Source organism: Plecotus auritus (genome assembly GCF_963455305.1).
Source record: "Plecotus auritus genome assembly, chromosome: 6".
Taxonomy (NCBI): domain Eukaryota; kingdom Metazoa; phylum Chordata; class Mammalia; order Chiroptera; family Vespertilionidae; genus Plecotus; species Plecotus auritus.
The window spans coordinates 96854968-96869528 of record NC_137773.1 but is presented as its reverse complement, the minus strand read 5'-3'; the positions used below and the strand labels follow the sequence as shown (position 1 = coordinate 96869528).

Genomic DNA, 14561 nt, shown 5'->3' with positions numbered 1-14561 from the left:
TTTCAGGCTTGGGCAAGAGACACAGAGATCCGAACTCAGACTTCGAGATCTGAGGCCAGAATAGTTTTTCAGAGACATCAAGCCTGAGTCCATTTATTTGATGTATGTGGATGAAGTCTCCAGCCAAGGGCCAGGGGTGTGCACTCGCCCGGTCAATCAGACCCTGTATGCTCGTGATCTGTCCTCAATGGAGCCCCAGCATCATGCAGCACCCAGGCCTGTCCCTGCCTAACTGGACTTGCTAGGGGATCTCAGGCAAACTTATTGAGCTTCAGTTTCGTCCTCTGCAAAGTGGGTTCACAGTTCTTAATGAATGAGATGGGGAAAGTGTCCAGACACAGAAGGAAAGCTGAAACATTATCCTCCTTCCTCCTCCCATTCTGCTCCCCAGGTAAGAGGCCATGTACCATCTGACCCTTCAAAGGAGGAAAACAAGGAAGAGGTGAAGGAGGAAAAGCTGGTGTCCACCTCTCAATGTATCTCTGGTTTGTTCTGTGGCTTTGGCCACATCCCTGCCCCTCTCCAGTTCTCAGTTTCCCTGCCTGTGAAATGAGGTACGGGGGCGGGGAGCGGGGTGCGAGAACCTCCAAAATCCTTGCTAAGGTTCAGACACCTCGCAGAAAGAGCTGGAGTCTTTCTTAGACCCTAAGGTTGGACCTGGAAGTTTCCCATGTTCTCCAGAGGGGATTCCAACATCTTTTTATTGTAGGTATGGAAAATTCCAGCCTCATTTTGGGGGTGCTTGCAGGGGTACAGCATCTAAGACTAACTAACTGCTGACTGGAGGTGGGGCTTCCCCATGAGTTTCCATTCCAGGCGGCCAGTCCTGGGTTGGTTCAGAGGTCTGTCTCCCGCAGGTCACGACCACCCTCACGTCCTCTGCCAGGGTTCCAAGAGCCAGAGCTAGCTCCATTCACCTCCTTCTGCCCCAGGAAGAGCAGCTGGTCTTCGTTTGTGGGCAGGAAGCCAGGAGGCCTGTTGGCCCTGGGAGGCAGTTCCTCGGCCCCCTGTGGAGAGGAGAAAAGAAAGACCCCTTCAGCACCTCCTTTTTCTGTGTTAGCTCATCTCCCAGATGGGGACACTGAGGGCCTGGGAGGATGGATCCTGGGCAGGGTCGCACAATGTCCTCTTGCCCAGAGCCTCAGCCAGTTCCCTTGGTCTCCAAAGTCTCCATCCACTTCTCTTCCCCATGCCCATGTCATCTACAGTCCAGGCCATCAATGGTTGCATGCCTGCCTGCCTCCATTCTCTCTCTGACTCTCTGCCTGTTACCCTTCAAGAAAATAAATATTTCCCCACAGCAGCTGGAGGGAGCTTTAAAACATTTCAGCCAAATAGATGCCTCCCCAACCCCACTCTTGTCAAACCTATTCCAGCCTCAGGGCCTTCACACTTGCTGTGCCCTCCATGGAGACTGCCCTTCCACCGCTGACTTATTTTCTCCTCATTCTGGGCTCTATCAATGTCCCCTCTTCAGAAGGCCACCCCCTCACAGTAGCCTGTTTTGTTGTCTTCCTAACAGTCAACCCTGCCCAAGATCCTACTCTTTTCTCAGTTTAGTTTTTATCTGCTCCTGCTAGACAGTGGGCTTGGTACACAGTGAGTGCTTAATAAATGAGGAAATGGAACAGGGAATCCAAAGCAGGGCAGTGAATCAGACCCCTCAGGGACAGTGTTTCCCAAACTCAAGGCATTCACATAACAACCACGAGGCTTTGAGCAAAGTCTGTCTAGCCCATCACATTTCCTTAGGTAAGATGATCTCCATGTTGACTCACTTTTTAAAAAAAATATATTTTATTGACTTCTTACAGAGAGGAAAGGGAGAGGATAGATAGTTAGAAACATCGAGGAGAGAGAAACATCGATCAGCTGCCTCCTGCACACCTCCCACTGGGGATGTGCCTGCAACCCAGGTACATGCCCTTGACCGGAATCGAACCCAGGACCCTTCAGTCCGCAGGCCAACGCTCTATCCACTGAGCCAAACCAGTCATGGCTTGACTCACTTTTTTGTTTATTTGTTTTTTAAATATATTTTTATTGATTTCAGAGAGGAAGGGAGAGGGAGAGAGAGACTGAAATAAAAGCAGCTGGGAAAGGAGACTCAGTGGAACTTGACTACTACAGTTAAAGCTTTTCCCTGGCCTCCCCCCATAATTTCAAAATTAATTTTTCTTGTCTTGTATGTAAATTTGCGCATCAGCTCTTTGAGCGAGAACCTCCAAAATGAGTGAGAATCATTGATCGGCTACCTCCTGCATGCCCCACACTGGGGATAGAGCCCACAACCCAGGCACATGCCCTGATTGGGAATCGAACCATGACCTCCTGGTTCATAGGTCGCTGCTCAACCACTGAGCGATGCCGGCTGGGCTGTTTTTATTTTTTGTTAAGCCTCATTCGATGATATTTCCCCCCCCCCTCTTTTTAGAGAGAAGGGCAGGAGGAGGGAGAGAGAGAAAAAAAAAACCCATGAAGAAGAGACACATCGATTGGTTGTCTCTCACACACATCCTAACCAAGGCTTGGGATTGAGCCTGCAACCGAGGTACGAGGTATGTGCTCTTGATGGGGAATCGAACCTGAGACTTTTCTGACTGCAGGCCGACGCTATAACCGCTGAGCCAAACCGGCCAGGGCTGAGTCACTTTTGAATTAAGTAATTTCATTTTTAGGAGAGACTTTATATCAATACCCTAAAGGCAAACCAGTTTCACCTGCCATAGATTGAAAGTAAGTGTAAAAACAGATGCACTGTGTTGTTGTTTTTAAATGAAAGGTATGAACTTCTGCTTAGTCTTTGTTAAAGGGGATAATAAAAAGTGTTGAAGATACATCACCTCCCAACTGAGTGTCTCCACTGGTGGTAACAAGAAGTTGAGAAAGACAGTGACTGGTCATCATGTCATTCCCTTGAGTTATGGCCATGCCCAGAGCACGCCAAGCTACTTCACAGCTACTTTACTGTCCCTTCCCCACCGTGGGAACCCCGCCCTGAGACTGACCTTCACCAAGCTGTCATCCTGGGTAGCCACTTCTTCCTTGGGAGCCACTGATGCTATCTGCAATGTGAGGTCCCACCACAGCAAACCAGGATCCAGGGCACTGCGCTTGGTTGGGCCTGGGGATCAGAGAGAATTGGGGTCATTAAGTGAGGGGTGGCCAAAACTGGAAACTGGGAAGGGAAGGGAGAGCTCAGATGAACTCCAATCCAAGATCTGATAGTGACCCACTGGGCGACCCTGGCAAGCCTCTGCCCCTCACCAGGCTTCAGTTTTCTCATCTCTACATCAGTGGATGGCCAGGAGGGGCCAGTGTGTGGTTCTGTTCACAGCACAGAGACAGACTCAATAAACGCCTGGTAAATGTAAAGTCTACACTCAGAAAGCTGGAACGGGTACTGTTACTACGCTTTCCTGTGGAAAGCGTAGCGGCCAAGGTCCGGATGAGAAGGTGTTTCAGCACCACGGACAGCATCTCGCGGCCTTACCCCACATTCTCTAGCAAGGACTTAATCTTTGGGGGTGTGCGGGGTGTCTCAGTTTCTGCCTTTGCAAAATAGGCAAGCCCTGCAAGGTGCAGGGTGGTCCTGAAGATGACACAGCATAAAGGGCGCATATGTGTCCAGTATATAGTGGCTGCTTGGCCAATGGGGGCTTCCTTACTCTTCTTCCTGCCCAGTGGGTCCTGGAGGCAGAGGGATGGACAGGGTGACCTCTGAGGAAGCCATAAGCCCTGCTTACCCGTCAGGTAGCTGATGAGGGCTCCACATAGCACGGTGCTCAGTGTGCCTAGGGCACCATAATACAGATAGGAAATGGCGTAGAAGCTATCGGCCAAGGTGGGTCGACCAGGGTCCATTCTGGGGGTGGGAGAGACGAGCCTGAGTCTAGAAGCCAATCTCAATCCATTCCCTTCCTTTCATCTTCACTGCCACAGCCTAGCCCAGTCCTCCATTATTGGCCACCCAGATGTGTGCAGTAGCCAAATACCTCTCTCCCACTGTCCTGCCCTCACCTCCAGGCTTTTTCCTCACACAGCCAGAGGGAGTGTTACCAAAATGTAACTCAGATAACCTCCTGCCTCTGCTCATTACCCTCTGTGGCTCACTACTGTCCTCAGAATAAAACCACATTAAACTCTTAGAAGAAAACATAGGCGTGAATCTTTATGACTTTGGGTTTGGCAATCATTACTTGGATATAACACCAAAAACACAAGCAACCAAAGAAAACATAGATAAATTGGACTTCATAAAAATGAAAAATTCTTGTGCATCAAAGAACACTGTCAAGAGAAGAAAAGACAACCCACAGACTGGGGATGGAAGGAGACTTTACTTTGGGGGGTGAGTGCATGATGCAGTATGCAGATGATGTGTTATTGAGTTGTATTCTTGAGACTTGTATGGTTTTATTAACCAATGTCACCCCAATAAATTCAATTAGAACACACACACACACACACACACACACACACACACACAAGGACAACCCACAGAATGGGAGGAGATATTTGCAAATCACACATTTGATAAAAATCTAGTACCCAGAATATATAAAGATATAAAGAATATATATGCCCAACCAGTGTGGCTCCGTGGTTGAGGGTTGACTTCTGAACCAGGAGGTCATGGTTCGATTCCTGGCTGGGGCACATGCCTGGGTTGCAGGTTCAGTCCCTGGTAGGGCGTGTGCAGGAGGCAGCTGATCAATGATTCTCTCTCATCATTAATGTTTCTCCCTCTCCCTCTCCCTCCCTTTCTGAAATCAATAAAAATATATTTAAAAAAAGAATATATAAATTACAACTCAACAATTAAAAGACCCAATTTGAAAATGAATAAAGAATTTAAATAGACATTTCTCCAAAGAAGATATACTTATGGCCAACAAGCACATGAAAAGATATTCAACATCATTTGTCATTAGAGAAATGCAAATCCAAACTACAATGAGATACCACCTCACACCCACAGGATGGCTAGAATTTTTAAAAGGAAAATGATGAGTGTTGGTGGAGAAATTGGAACACTCAGACATTGCTTGTGGGAATGTGAAATGGTGCAGCTGCTGCAGAAGACAGTCTGGTGGTTCCTCAAAAAGCTAAACATAGAATCACCGATGATCCAGCAATTCCACACCTAGGTATAGACCAAGAGAAATGAAACGTATGTCCACACCAAAACTTGTACATGAATGTTCATAGCAGCACTGGTCACATTCACCAAAAAGTAGAAACAACCAAAATATCCATCAATTGATGAATGAACAAACAAAATTCGGTCGATCCACACAAGGAAGTGTTACTCAGCCATAAAGAGGAATGAAGCACTACAACATGGATGAACCTGGAAAATATCATGCTGAGGGAGAGAGGTCAAACAGAGAAGGCCACACATTGTATGAATCTATTTATATGAAATGTCCAGAACAGGCAAATACATAGTGAGAGAAAGTGCATTAGTGGTTGCCAGGGGCTGGGGAATAGGAAGTGACTGCTAATTGGCACACGGCTTCTTTTTGAAATTATGAAAAATTTCTTGAGTTAGTGGTGGTGATTGTATAACCATGCAAATATAATAAAACCCACTCTTAAATGACTTATTTTTAATATATATATATATATATATATATATATATATATATATATTTTATTGATTTCAGAGAGGAAGGGGGAGGGAGGGAGAAACATCAATGATGAGAGAGAATCATCCATTGGCTGCCTCCTGCACGCCCCCTACTGGGGATTGAGGCCGCAACCTGGGCATGTGCCCTGACTGGGAAGCCAAGAATCCAATTGTGACCTCCTGGTTGATTCATAAGTTGACTCTCAACCATAGAGCCATATCTGCTGGGCTTAAATGATTAATTTTATGGTCTGTAAATTATGTCACAATGAAAAAAATCAGACCACCAAAGGCCTAGCTGGTTTGGCTCAGTGGATAGAGCATCAGCCTGTGTACTGAAGGGTCTCAGGTTTGAGTCCATTCGAGGGCACACGACCAGGTTATGGGCTCGATCCTCAGTAGGGGCTGTGCAGGAGGCAGCCGACCAATGATTCTCTCTCATCATTGATGTTTCTATCTCTCCCTCTCTGAATTCAATAAAAATATATATATTTAAAAAATAAAAGTAAATATGGAAGACACTTGTTGATTAAAAAAAAAAAAAATCAGACCAAATTCCTCTAGCTGGACCTTGTCTCTTATTCTTTCTTCTCCCTTTAAATCCACTCCAGCCTCACCATAGCCAGTGCACTGATTTGAACCTGGTATCCCTCGATCCCTCAGCTGGGAACGCCCTTTCCTCACCTCTTACCAAGCCCGCTCCTCCTTCTTATTTGGGACTCAGTTTAAGGTCCCTTCCTGACCACATTCTCTCACACCAAGCCTCCCCCGCTCACCTGGTGGCCCCACTGGAGGCGTTGGCGATGAGGAGCGGGCCCAGGAGGCCAGAGGCGTTGGCTGAGGGCCCCGTACAGCCCGCAGCGGAGGACGGCAGGACCCCCATCGTCTTCGCTGTGGGCGGGTACAGAGTGGCGCCCACGGCCACCCACAGTGAGACGATCAAGCCCGCCAACAGCCCGGAGAGGACGCCCTGGGAGCGGAGCCCGAGTCAGCCTCCGGGAGCGGCTGGCCACGCCCTTGGCCACGCCCCCAGCCCCCGTGCCAGCCCCACTCACCGGCGTGTTGCAGGCGGGGAGGAAGATCCCCAGGGTGAAGGCTCCGAGGAGGGGGCCGCTGAGGACGCCCATGACAGTGAAGGAGCCCTGCGGAGCGGTTGGGGGGGCGTGACTGAGGGCAGAGCCACCCACCTCTCCAGCCTCAGTTTACCCGCTGGGAAAGCAAGACCTGAGGAATCCCACTGCGGGCCTGAGATTCCTCTGTGCCTCAGTTTCCATAGGGGAGGGAAAGCCCTGTTTCTGTCTCCCCTGGGTTGGAGGCAAAGATGCCCATTCTCTCCCCTAAAGGATGCGGATGCGATCGATCCCACATCCAGTCTCTTCCTGCCCGCAGGCCACCGCCTCCCCCTCCCCCTCCCCCTCCCCCCACCTCCTCCCAGGTGGCTGCAGGCAGTATCCGTCCGCTGGTGGCAGAGAGGGTGTGACCCTCCCTAACCTCAGTGCAAGGCAGAAGGTGCCGGACCTCTTGGGGCGAGGGCTCACCTGGAGGACCCCGCCCCCCAGCAGTGAAGACAGAGCCGCCACGGAGATACAGGCCGAGCCGTAAATGAGCGCTGCAGCGAGGGGTGCACCGTCAGTGAGGAGAGGCTCCCTGCCCCCCCACCCAGATCCCCCAACTCACAGAGCCCCTTGGAGACGATGACGAGCCTGCGGGGTGCCAGGCCGGGCAGCCGCGGTTTGATGAGGTCCTCCACAGTGACCGCAGCCATGGCATTGATGCTGGTGGATGCGGTGCTGGGGGCAGGACGGGGAGGGAGAGTGTGTGGTCAGGCCATATGCAGAGGCTGGCCACACCATCTCTGGGGCCCACCTGCTGGGGAGGCCCCCTGCTGGCCACACCATCTGACCTGCCAGGACCCCACCTAGCCATGGGCAGAGGCATGGGTGATAGACTCCCCTAAGAGTGGAGGAGATGCCTACCTTACCCCCACTCCACAGACTTGAGATCCCCCCCACAACACACACACACAGGAGCAGGGATACCCGTAACCAGGGACACGGATGACACAAGTTCTTGTTACAGAGTAATAATGGGGTGCAGAGAACTGCCACCTGGGACTCTGGTCACCCTGTGGCCAGAAGTCATGCAAGACTTAAAACCACCAGAATGTGAGTCCCCTGAGGGCAGGAGAGGGGGACTACTTGGTCACGGCTGTGCCCCCCAGGATTTAAAACAGCAGCTTTAGCCTAAACTGGTTTGGCTCAGTGGATAGAGCATCGGCCTGAGGACTGAAGGGTCCCAGGTTCGATTCCAGGCAAGGGCATGTACCTTGGTTGCGGGCACATCAGAGCCTTGTCCCTACCAGCCGCCCCCCTTTGGGATAGAATGCTCTGGACCGTGTCTGCCATTTACAGTTCCTGCTTGGTTCCCAGCAGGCAGCTCAGGTGGGTCTGGCAGAGGGCACACCCTACTGGGTTGTGCAGGAGGCAGCTGATTGATGTTTCTCTCTCTCATCAATGTTTCTAACTCTCTATCCCTCTCCCTTCCTCTCTGTAAAAAATCAATAAAATATATTAAAAAAATAAAATAAAACAGCAGCTTTACAACATAGTAGTTCTCAATAAACATTTGTTTGGGGAAGAAGGATGGAGAGAAGGAAGAAAGGGGAGCCAGATGTGGCTGCCAGGTACTGAGGTGAAGACCCCACAGTTGGGGTCCTTGTGCCCAGGGTGTGCCCTCTGCCAGACCCACCTGAGCTGCCTGCTGGGAACCAAGCAGGAACTGTAAATGGCAGACACGGTCCAGAGCATTCTATCCCAAAGGGGGGCGGCTGGTAGGGACAAGGCTCTGAGAGGCTGGGACATGGTGGGGCGAGCAAGCAGGGCCACTCACCTGAGGGTGCCACTGTAGGCACAGGCCAGAAAGAGGCCAGGGACTCCAGGCATGTCCTTGAAGATGTCCAGCACGAGCAGGGGCATGTACTGGGGAGAGGTGGGGGTCAGCCTTCAGGACAGGAGCACCCAGAGGCTGGAACTTCTGTCTGTCCTCACCCTGCATGGCCCCAGAGCCCAGTGCAGACCGGGCTCACAGTGGGCACTTAGTGTGTATTTGTTGATGGGCTGCATGCACCCGTGATTGCCACTGAGCCCTGCCACGCACAGAGCCCTAGGATGCCAGTGAGGCAGGGCCCCGTGTCATCACTTTATTGACAAGGACAGTGGGGCTGAAAGGGGAAGCCCTGCCTGAGGTTGCAGTCAGGCAGTCAGGATTCTGACCCCAGAGAATGGCAGATGTAAGAGCCTTGCAGCCTCTGTCCACTCTGTACCCTATGGCTAGAGCTGCCCTTGACTTGCCTGTGAACCTTAGACAGTTGCCTCCTACCCCCTCCAGCCTCAGTTTGCTCATCTGTAAGTGGGCACCATGACATCCTTGGCCTTATCACATATTGAAGGATTTGATGGGACACTAACTGCTTGTGAAGAGAGGGAAACGCATGAGGCATAGGGTCGGTGCTTGGGATACGGGAGCTGGTCATTATTATTAATATCAACACCATCACTGTGTGTTGGACCACAGTCCCATCTTCTCCTTGATACCCCTCAGGGAGTCTGACTCTAGATCTGCATGTGCCCCTCTCCTGCTCAGATCTACCATGGCTCCTCATTGCCTCCCAGATCCTCCTCTGAGCCAAGCTCTCTCCTGCTTCTGCACCTTTGCACAGGCTGCTAGGAAAGCTCTTCTACCATCACTTCCAGAGATTCATCCATATAGAGATTCAGAGTGGGGGTAGAGTCAGGAGTGGCCTAGGAGCCTGGAACACACTCACCTGGTCCGGGGCAGAAATACGCCCTGTGAGGAGCGGGTCGCAGTCCATATATAGTGTGAACATGACGATGCCACAAGCAGCAGCACTGGACACAATCAGGAACAGGCCCAACTGGTTGATGAGCAGGGCCCTGTGGGGAGGTGTGCCTCAGGCTGGGGATGTGGGGGAGGGGGCGATGCATCCTAGAGATCCCCATCCTGCCCCCCCTCAAACACTTACAGCTTGGCCTGCTTCTCTGTGCGGCAACCCACATAGCGCTGCACCTGTGCTTGGTTCACGCCATACATTGAGAGCCACACCAACGTGCCGCCCACGGTAAGAGTCCAGAATGTGTACCGACTCCGTGGGTCTGGGTCAAAGCTGGATGAGGGCAGGGCAAGCCATCCATGTGGGGATACCACATTGAATTCACTTTCCCAAGGGCCCCAGATGGCCATTTCCCTTAAGGGCCTTAAGGGGACATTAGGGATGGGTTTTGAAGTGTGAATAGGAGTTTGCCTGATTGAAAATTCATTTATTTGTTTACTGAGTCATCTGTGTTTGTGTTCCAAAACCATTCTTTCTTTGCCCAGCTGGGACCTCAGAAAGCCTTCAGTTTCCAGTCTGGCCAGAGGTGGGGGTAGGGGAGTACAGAGAAGGGGAGCCAGGGTGCTATCTTTGGGGAGCCTGGGGAGGGAATCAGGGTAGTCTTCCTGGAGCAGTAGGCACTGGCTGGCTTCTCCCAGGGCAGAGGGATGCCTGCTACATCTTTTTGCATTATCCCCCTTTACATTTTCACTCACTCCAACAGGTTGATCCGGGAATGGTTCTGGGCAAGCTTGAACACCTGCCTGGGCCCGCCCACAAGCATGGTCCCACGAACCAGGACAACCCAGAAGCCAGCCAGCATCACCACAACCTGGAACACATCAGTCCAGATCACAGCCTTCATGCCGCCCTGCAGGATGTGACAGAGAGGGAGAGAGGGGGTCAGACAGAGACCTGTCTGGGGCCTGCAAGACAGGACAGAGTGAGGCAAAGAGGGAGCAGATAGGAGACCTGGCTGGGGCCAGTCTGACCTGGCCTCCAGCAGTAGCTGGGACCAAGGCCCCTTTCTGCCTCAGTTTCCTTTCTATAAAGTAGGGTTAATAACAGTACTCTCCTGCCCTGGCCAGTGTGGCTAAATAGGTTGGAGTGTCGTCCCATACAAGGAAAGGTGGTGACTTTGATTCCCAGTTGGGGCAGGGGTTGGATCTCCTGTCGGGGTGCGTTCTCTCTCTCCTCCCCTTTCCTCTCTCTAGAACCAATTAAAACAAATAACAGTACTCTCCTTATGGTGATGTAAGAATTAAATTAGTTAACATGAGAAAAATATTTGGAATGGCACATAGAAGTGTTCAGTGGGTGAGTGATGGCTGCTACTATTATTATTCTATTATTATTATTACCATTATTATTACCTGCTGTGTTTACCCTTCCAGCCTCCATGCTTTTACATTCCCATGGCAGCCCCTGCATTTTCCTTTGGAGAAGCCCCTTTTTCCCTCATAGGCTGTTCAGGTGAGGCCAATCCTGCTCCCAGCTCCAAGAATAGCCAATTAGAATATCTGAACCCCAAAAGGTGAAGGGATTAAGCCAAAAAACCAAAGGCCTCATGGACACAGACAACAACATGGCGATTACCGAAGAGGAAGGGGAGTGTGGGGAGGTAGAAGAGGGCATCAGGGGGATAAGTGGTGATGGAAGGAGACGTCTTGGGGTGGTGAACACACAATACAACATACAGATGATGCATTATAGAATTGTATACCTGAAACCTATATACTTTTATTAACCAATGTCACCTCAATAAATTTTCAATTAAAAAAAATATCCCAGCCCCCCAAACTTCTGTTCATTCTGCTCACAAGACCAAAGCCAGCCAAACAGAGCCCTCCTGGACTTTAGCCAGCCCATCCTGAAATAGGAACTCACTTTCTGCCAAAGGGATGGATGCATGGAGCTGATGGAACCCCTAGAGATGGCAGAGGTACACAGAGGACACTGTTGTAGCCCCTGGATCCAGCCAGGCCTGAAGCTACCTTATCCCTGGACCCTAACCAATAAGCCTTTCAAATATTATTTCATTATAAAGATGAGGAAACAGGCCCTGCTGACACTGGGCTTCCTCAGGAGGAAGGAAAAGTAGGGCGTATAGACAGCCAGCCCAGGGTCTCCCCTATCCCGTGGGCCTGAAGCTCCCAAGTGGGGCCGGGAGAGGGGGGGTCACTCACCACAGTGGTGTACAAGGTGCAGATGACTCCAGTGGACAGGAGTGACCCCCAGATGTCCAGCCCGGTCACTGTTCAAGGAAATCCCGCCCCATTAGGCCACCAAGTGGGGTGCAAATTTGGACTCCAGTGTCTTGGGCTCTCCTCTCTCCAGGAGTCTTCCCTCCCAAGTGGCCCTGGGACAGCCCCTGCTGCCTCCTCTGGTATAGCCTGTAAGCCTTTGCCGCATCCCAGACACCCTCCCCTGACCTCCCAGAGCCAAACCTTGGTTCAAGATGAGTGCAGGGGCGTAGATCACGATGCCAGTGTATAGCACCTGCAGGGGGGAGGGGGAGGTAGGGTAGTGGTTGTGGTGACTGGGAATGAATCCAGAGATGGGAGAAGGAGAGTGTTTGGGGTAGAGAGGAGGCAGGTGGGCGGGGCCATGCAAGTGGGGGCTGGGTAGGTCAGGTCAGGTCAGGTCTGGCATAAGGGGGAGGCTGGTAGACCTGACTGAAGTGGGCAGAGAACGGGCAGAGCCTTGCTGGGTGGAGACGGGACCCACAGAGATAGGTGGTGAAGGATGGGGGAGGGTTGTGGGTGGGGCCGACGAAGGCAGGACCCTGCGGGAGAGGGCAGGGCCCAGGCCACTCACTGTGGCCATCAGGTACTGCAGGGTCCCACAGAGCCTCACAGCTCGGCTGAAACGAAGCTCCAGGTACTGCAAGGAGGAGCCGAGGGCTCGTGGTCACCTGGACAGATCCTACCTAGGGGCGTGAGACCTCTGGGTTCCTTCACCCGCCCCTTGGCTTCTGCCCTCTCTCCAGAGGACAGCTTTGCTCTCTGCACTCTTGCCCGTGGGAACCTCTACCAAGTGCACACATTCCCACCAGTCCTCACACACCTGTGCACACCCACCGTCTCCATGCCTGTGCCCATGGCATGTGTGTACACGTCTCCCCCCCACACACACACACACTCGTGGCCAACAGTTACTAGCCTTGATTTTAATCACTTCGCCCACTGCCTAAGGAAGGTCCTGTAATTAGCCGGGTTGGACAAATGGGAAATCTGAGCAGAGGCCTGTCCCAAAGTGGGAGACAGAGGGGAAGTCAGGTTTGGAATTTCCAGCCTGCCATCTGACAGCACTCAGGCATCTACATGCTGAGGCATGTGGGGAGCAGGTGTGTACCTGTCCACAGGTGAGTGCAAACCTGGCCCCACCCCCTGCGGGCTTCCACCGAAGAGAACCAGGACACGGGCTCCTCTTCCTCCTTCCTGCCCCTGGCCTCACTGCCTGGGGCTTCTTCCCAGAACCCCGCCCACCTGGATGCCTACAGGGTGGGGGCGGGCACGAAAGCACCAAGAAGCCCCTCTGTGTACCCCTGCACAGCAGTCCAAAGCCCCAGGGCTCCCCCCACTGCATTCCCGCGTTCCCAGCCAGGCAGGTCCGGCTCCCGGCCTCTGCCCAGTACCTGGTATGTGCTGGTGAGGCCCAGGCGGTAGAAGACTGGCAGGTAGAAGGCAGCGGTCAGTAGGGAGTTGAGCAGCTGGCCCAGGCACATCCAGAGGAACTTGAGGCCATAGCGGTAGGCCTCTGCGGGCACGCCCAGCACCTGCACGGCCGACATGAAGCTGGCGGCCAGCGAGAGGCCGACGGGGAGGGCGGTCAGGCGCCGGCCCCCCGTGAAGAAGTCCTCAGCGCTGCGCTGTCCGCCCCGCGCCAGCCCCACCCACAGCCCGATGCCCATGGATACGAGGAGCATGAGAGCGAAGACCCCATAGTCCCAGGCTCCAAACGTGGCCCGCGTCCCCTCCCCGACGGCGGCCATGAAGTGCAGGTGCAGGGACCAAGCGCGACCCCGCCCACCCCGCGCGCCCGCCCGGGAGGTAGGCGGCGGCGGAGGCAGGGACCGAACGGAGGTGGGAGGATGCTCGCCTCCTCCCCGAGGCGCACGCCTGTTCCCTTCGGTTCCTGGCGGCCTTCACTGTGGCCCACTGCCTCCCTGTCTCCCCTTTCCGTCTACGCGGTTGCCTCCGCTGTCTGTCTGTCTGTCGGTCCACCTCGCCTCCCCCTCCGTCGGGCTGCCTGCTCCGTGAAGCCGCGTGTCTGCCGCCTAGGCTCAGTCCCTCTTCCAGGGAGGCGCGCGCTCAGCGCTGACAGCAGGAGGTCTCGGTAAGGCTTAAAGGGGCGGCCCCAGGCAGCGGGCTGCGAATTTATTGGGCTCCCAGGTCAGCAAAACTCCACCCCCAGACCTGCCCGCACTCTTTCCTCCCTGGACGGGGTCGGTCACGTGAGTGTCTGCTGGGGGTTGGGGCGGGGAGGCTTCGTGTGGCACTTCACCCTGGCTTTCATGTCTCCCGTTGACTGGTGTGGGAAACTGAGGCTCAGAGATGGCTGTCACTCACCCCAGGCCACACAGCTGGGAGCAGTGGCCTCAGCATTCAACCCCCGCCGTGCTGGAGTGCCTTTGAGCTACCCGGAGCTCACTCCCACAGGACTGGGGTTCACTTTCAAGGCTGCGGGGTCCTCTAAGGAGAACTGGACTCGCCTGAACCCCTTCTCCAACTGGACTCTCCTAGAGCCTAGCAGGAGCGCACCACCAAACCCCACCCTCGGGCTAAGCTGCATGGAAGACATTGGGGCCAAGTCCTTAGTGCATATGTACTGGGAGAGGTGCGCCTCTCTGGGCCTGTTTCCCCATCTGTAAGTAGGGATAAAGGAGGCCCTGCCTCAGAGTACCCGCATGACACAAACCTGGCACAGACTAAGAGCCTTTTCGTTCCTTTCTTAATTTATTCGTTGGTTCCTTGTCAAACATGCACAGAGCATCTGCCTGTGTCGGGCATACTGTACAATAAAGGTCGTGCGGAGGGG

At 53.1% G+C, this 14561-nt stretch overlaps 1 protein-coding gene across 1 annotated transcript; it reads right to left on the bottom strand.

Moving 5' to 3' along the window:
* Positions 1-683: 683 nt before the first annotated feature.
* SLC5A5 (solute carrier family 5 member 5) lies at positions 684-13876 on the bottom strand. The gene is made up of 15 exons (XM_080674316.1): positions 13159-13876; positions 12339-12404; positions 11969-12020; positions 11708-11775; positions 10238-10392; positions 9675-9815; positions 9456-9585; positions 8522-8610; positions 7310-7422; positions 7171-7241; positions 6688-6774; positions 6409-6602; positions 3747-3865; positions 3009-3124; positions 684-1007 (listed from the first exon to the last, which is right to left on the bottom strand). The coding sequence occupies exons 1-15, from the start codon at positions 13513-13515 to the stop codon at positions 837-839; spliced, it is 1929 nt and encodes a 642-aa protein (XP_080530442.1). The 5' UTR covers positions 13516-13876; the 3' UTR covers positions 684-836.
* Positions 13877-14561: the final 685 nt, after the last annotated feature.

What these genes read in the sequence shown, in the direction of transcription:
- SLC5A5 (XM_080674316.1), bottom strand. Translation starts at nt 13,515, where the DNA reads ATGGCCGCCGTCGGGGAGGGGACGCGGGCCACGTTTGGAGCCTGGGAC. An exon ending in TGCAGTACCTGATGGCCACA is followed by an intron (nt 12,021 to 12,338) that starts GTGAGTGGCCTG and finishes TCCCCCCTGCAG; the next exon opens with GTGCTATACACTGGCATCGT. An exon ending in CCTCATCAGCTACCTGACGG is followed by an intron (nt 3,125 to 3,746) that starts GTAAGCAGGGCT and finishes TCTGATCCCCAG; the next exon opens with GCCCAACCAAGCGCAGTGCC.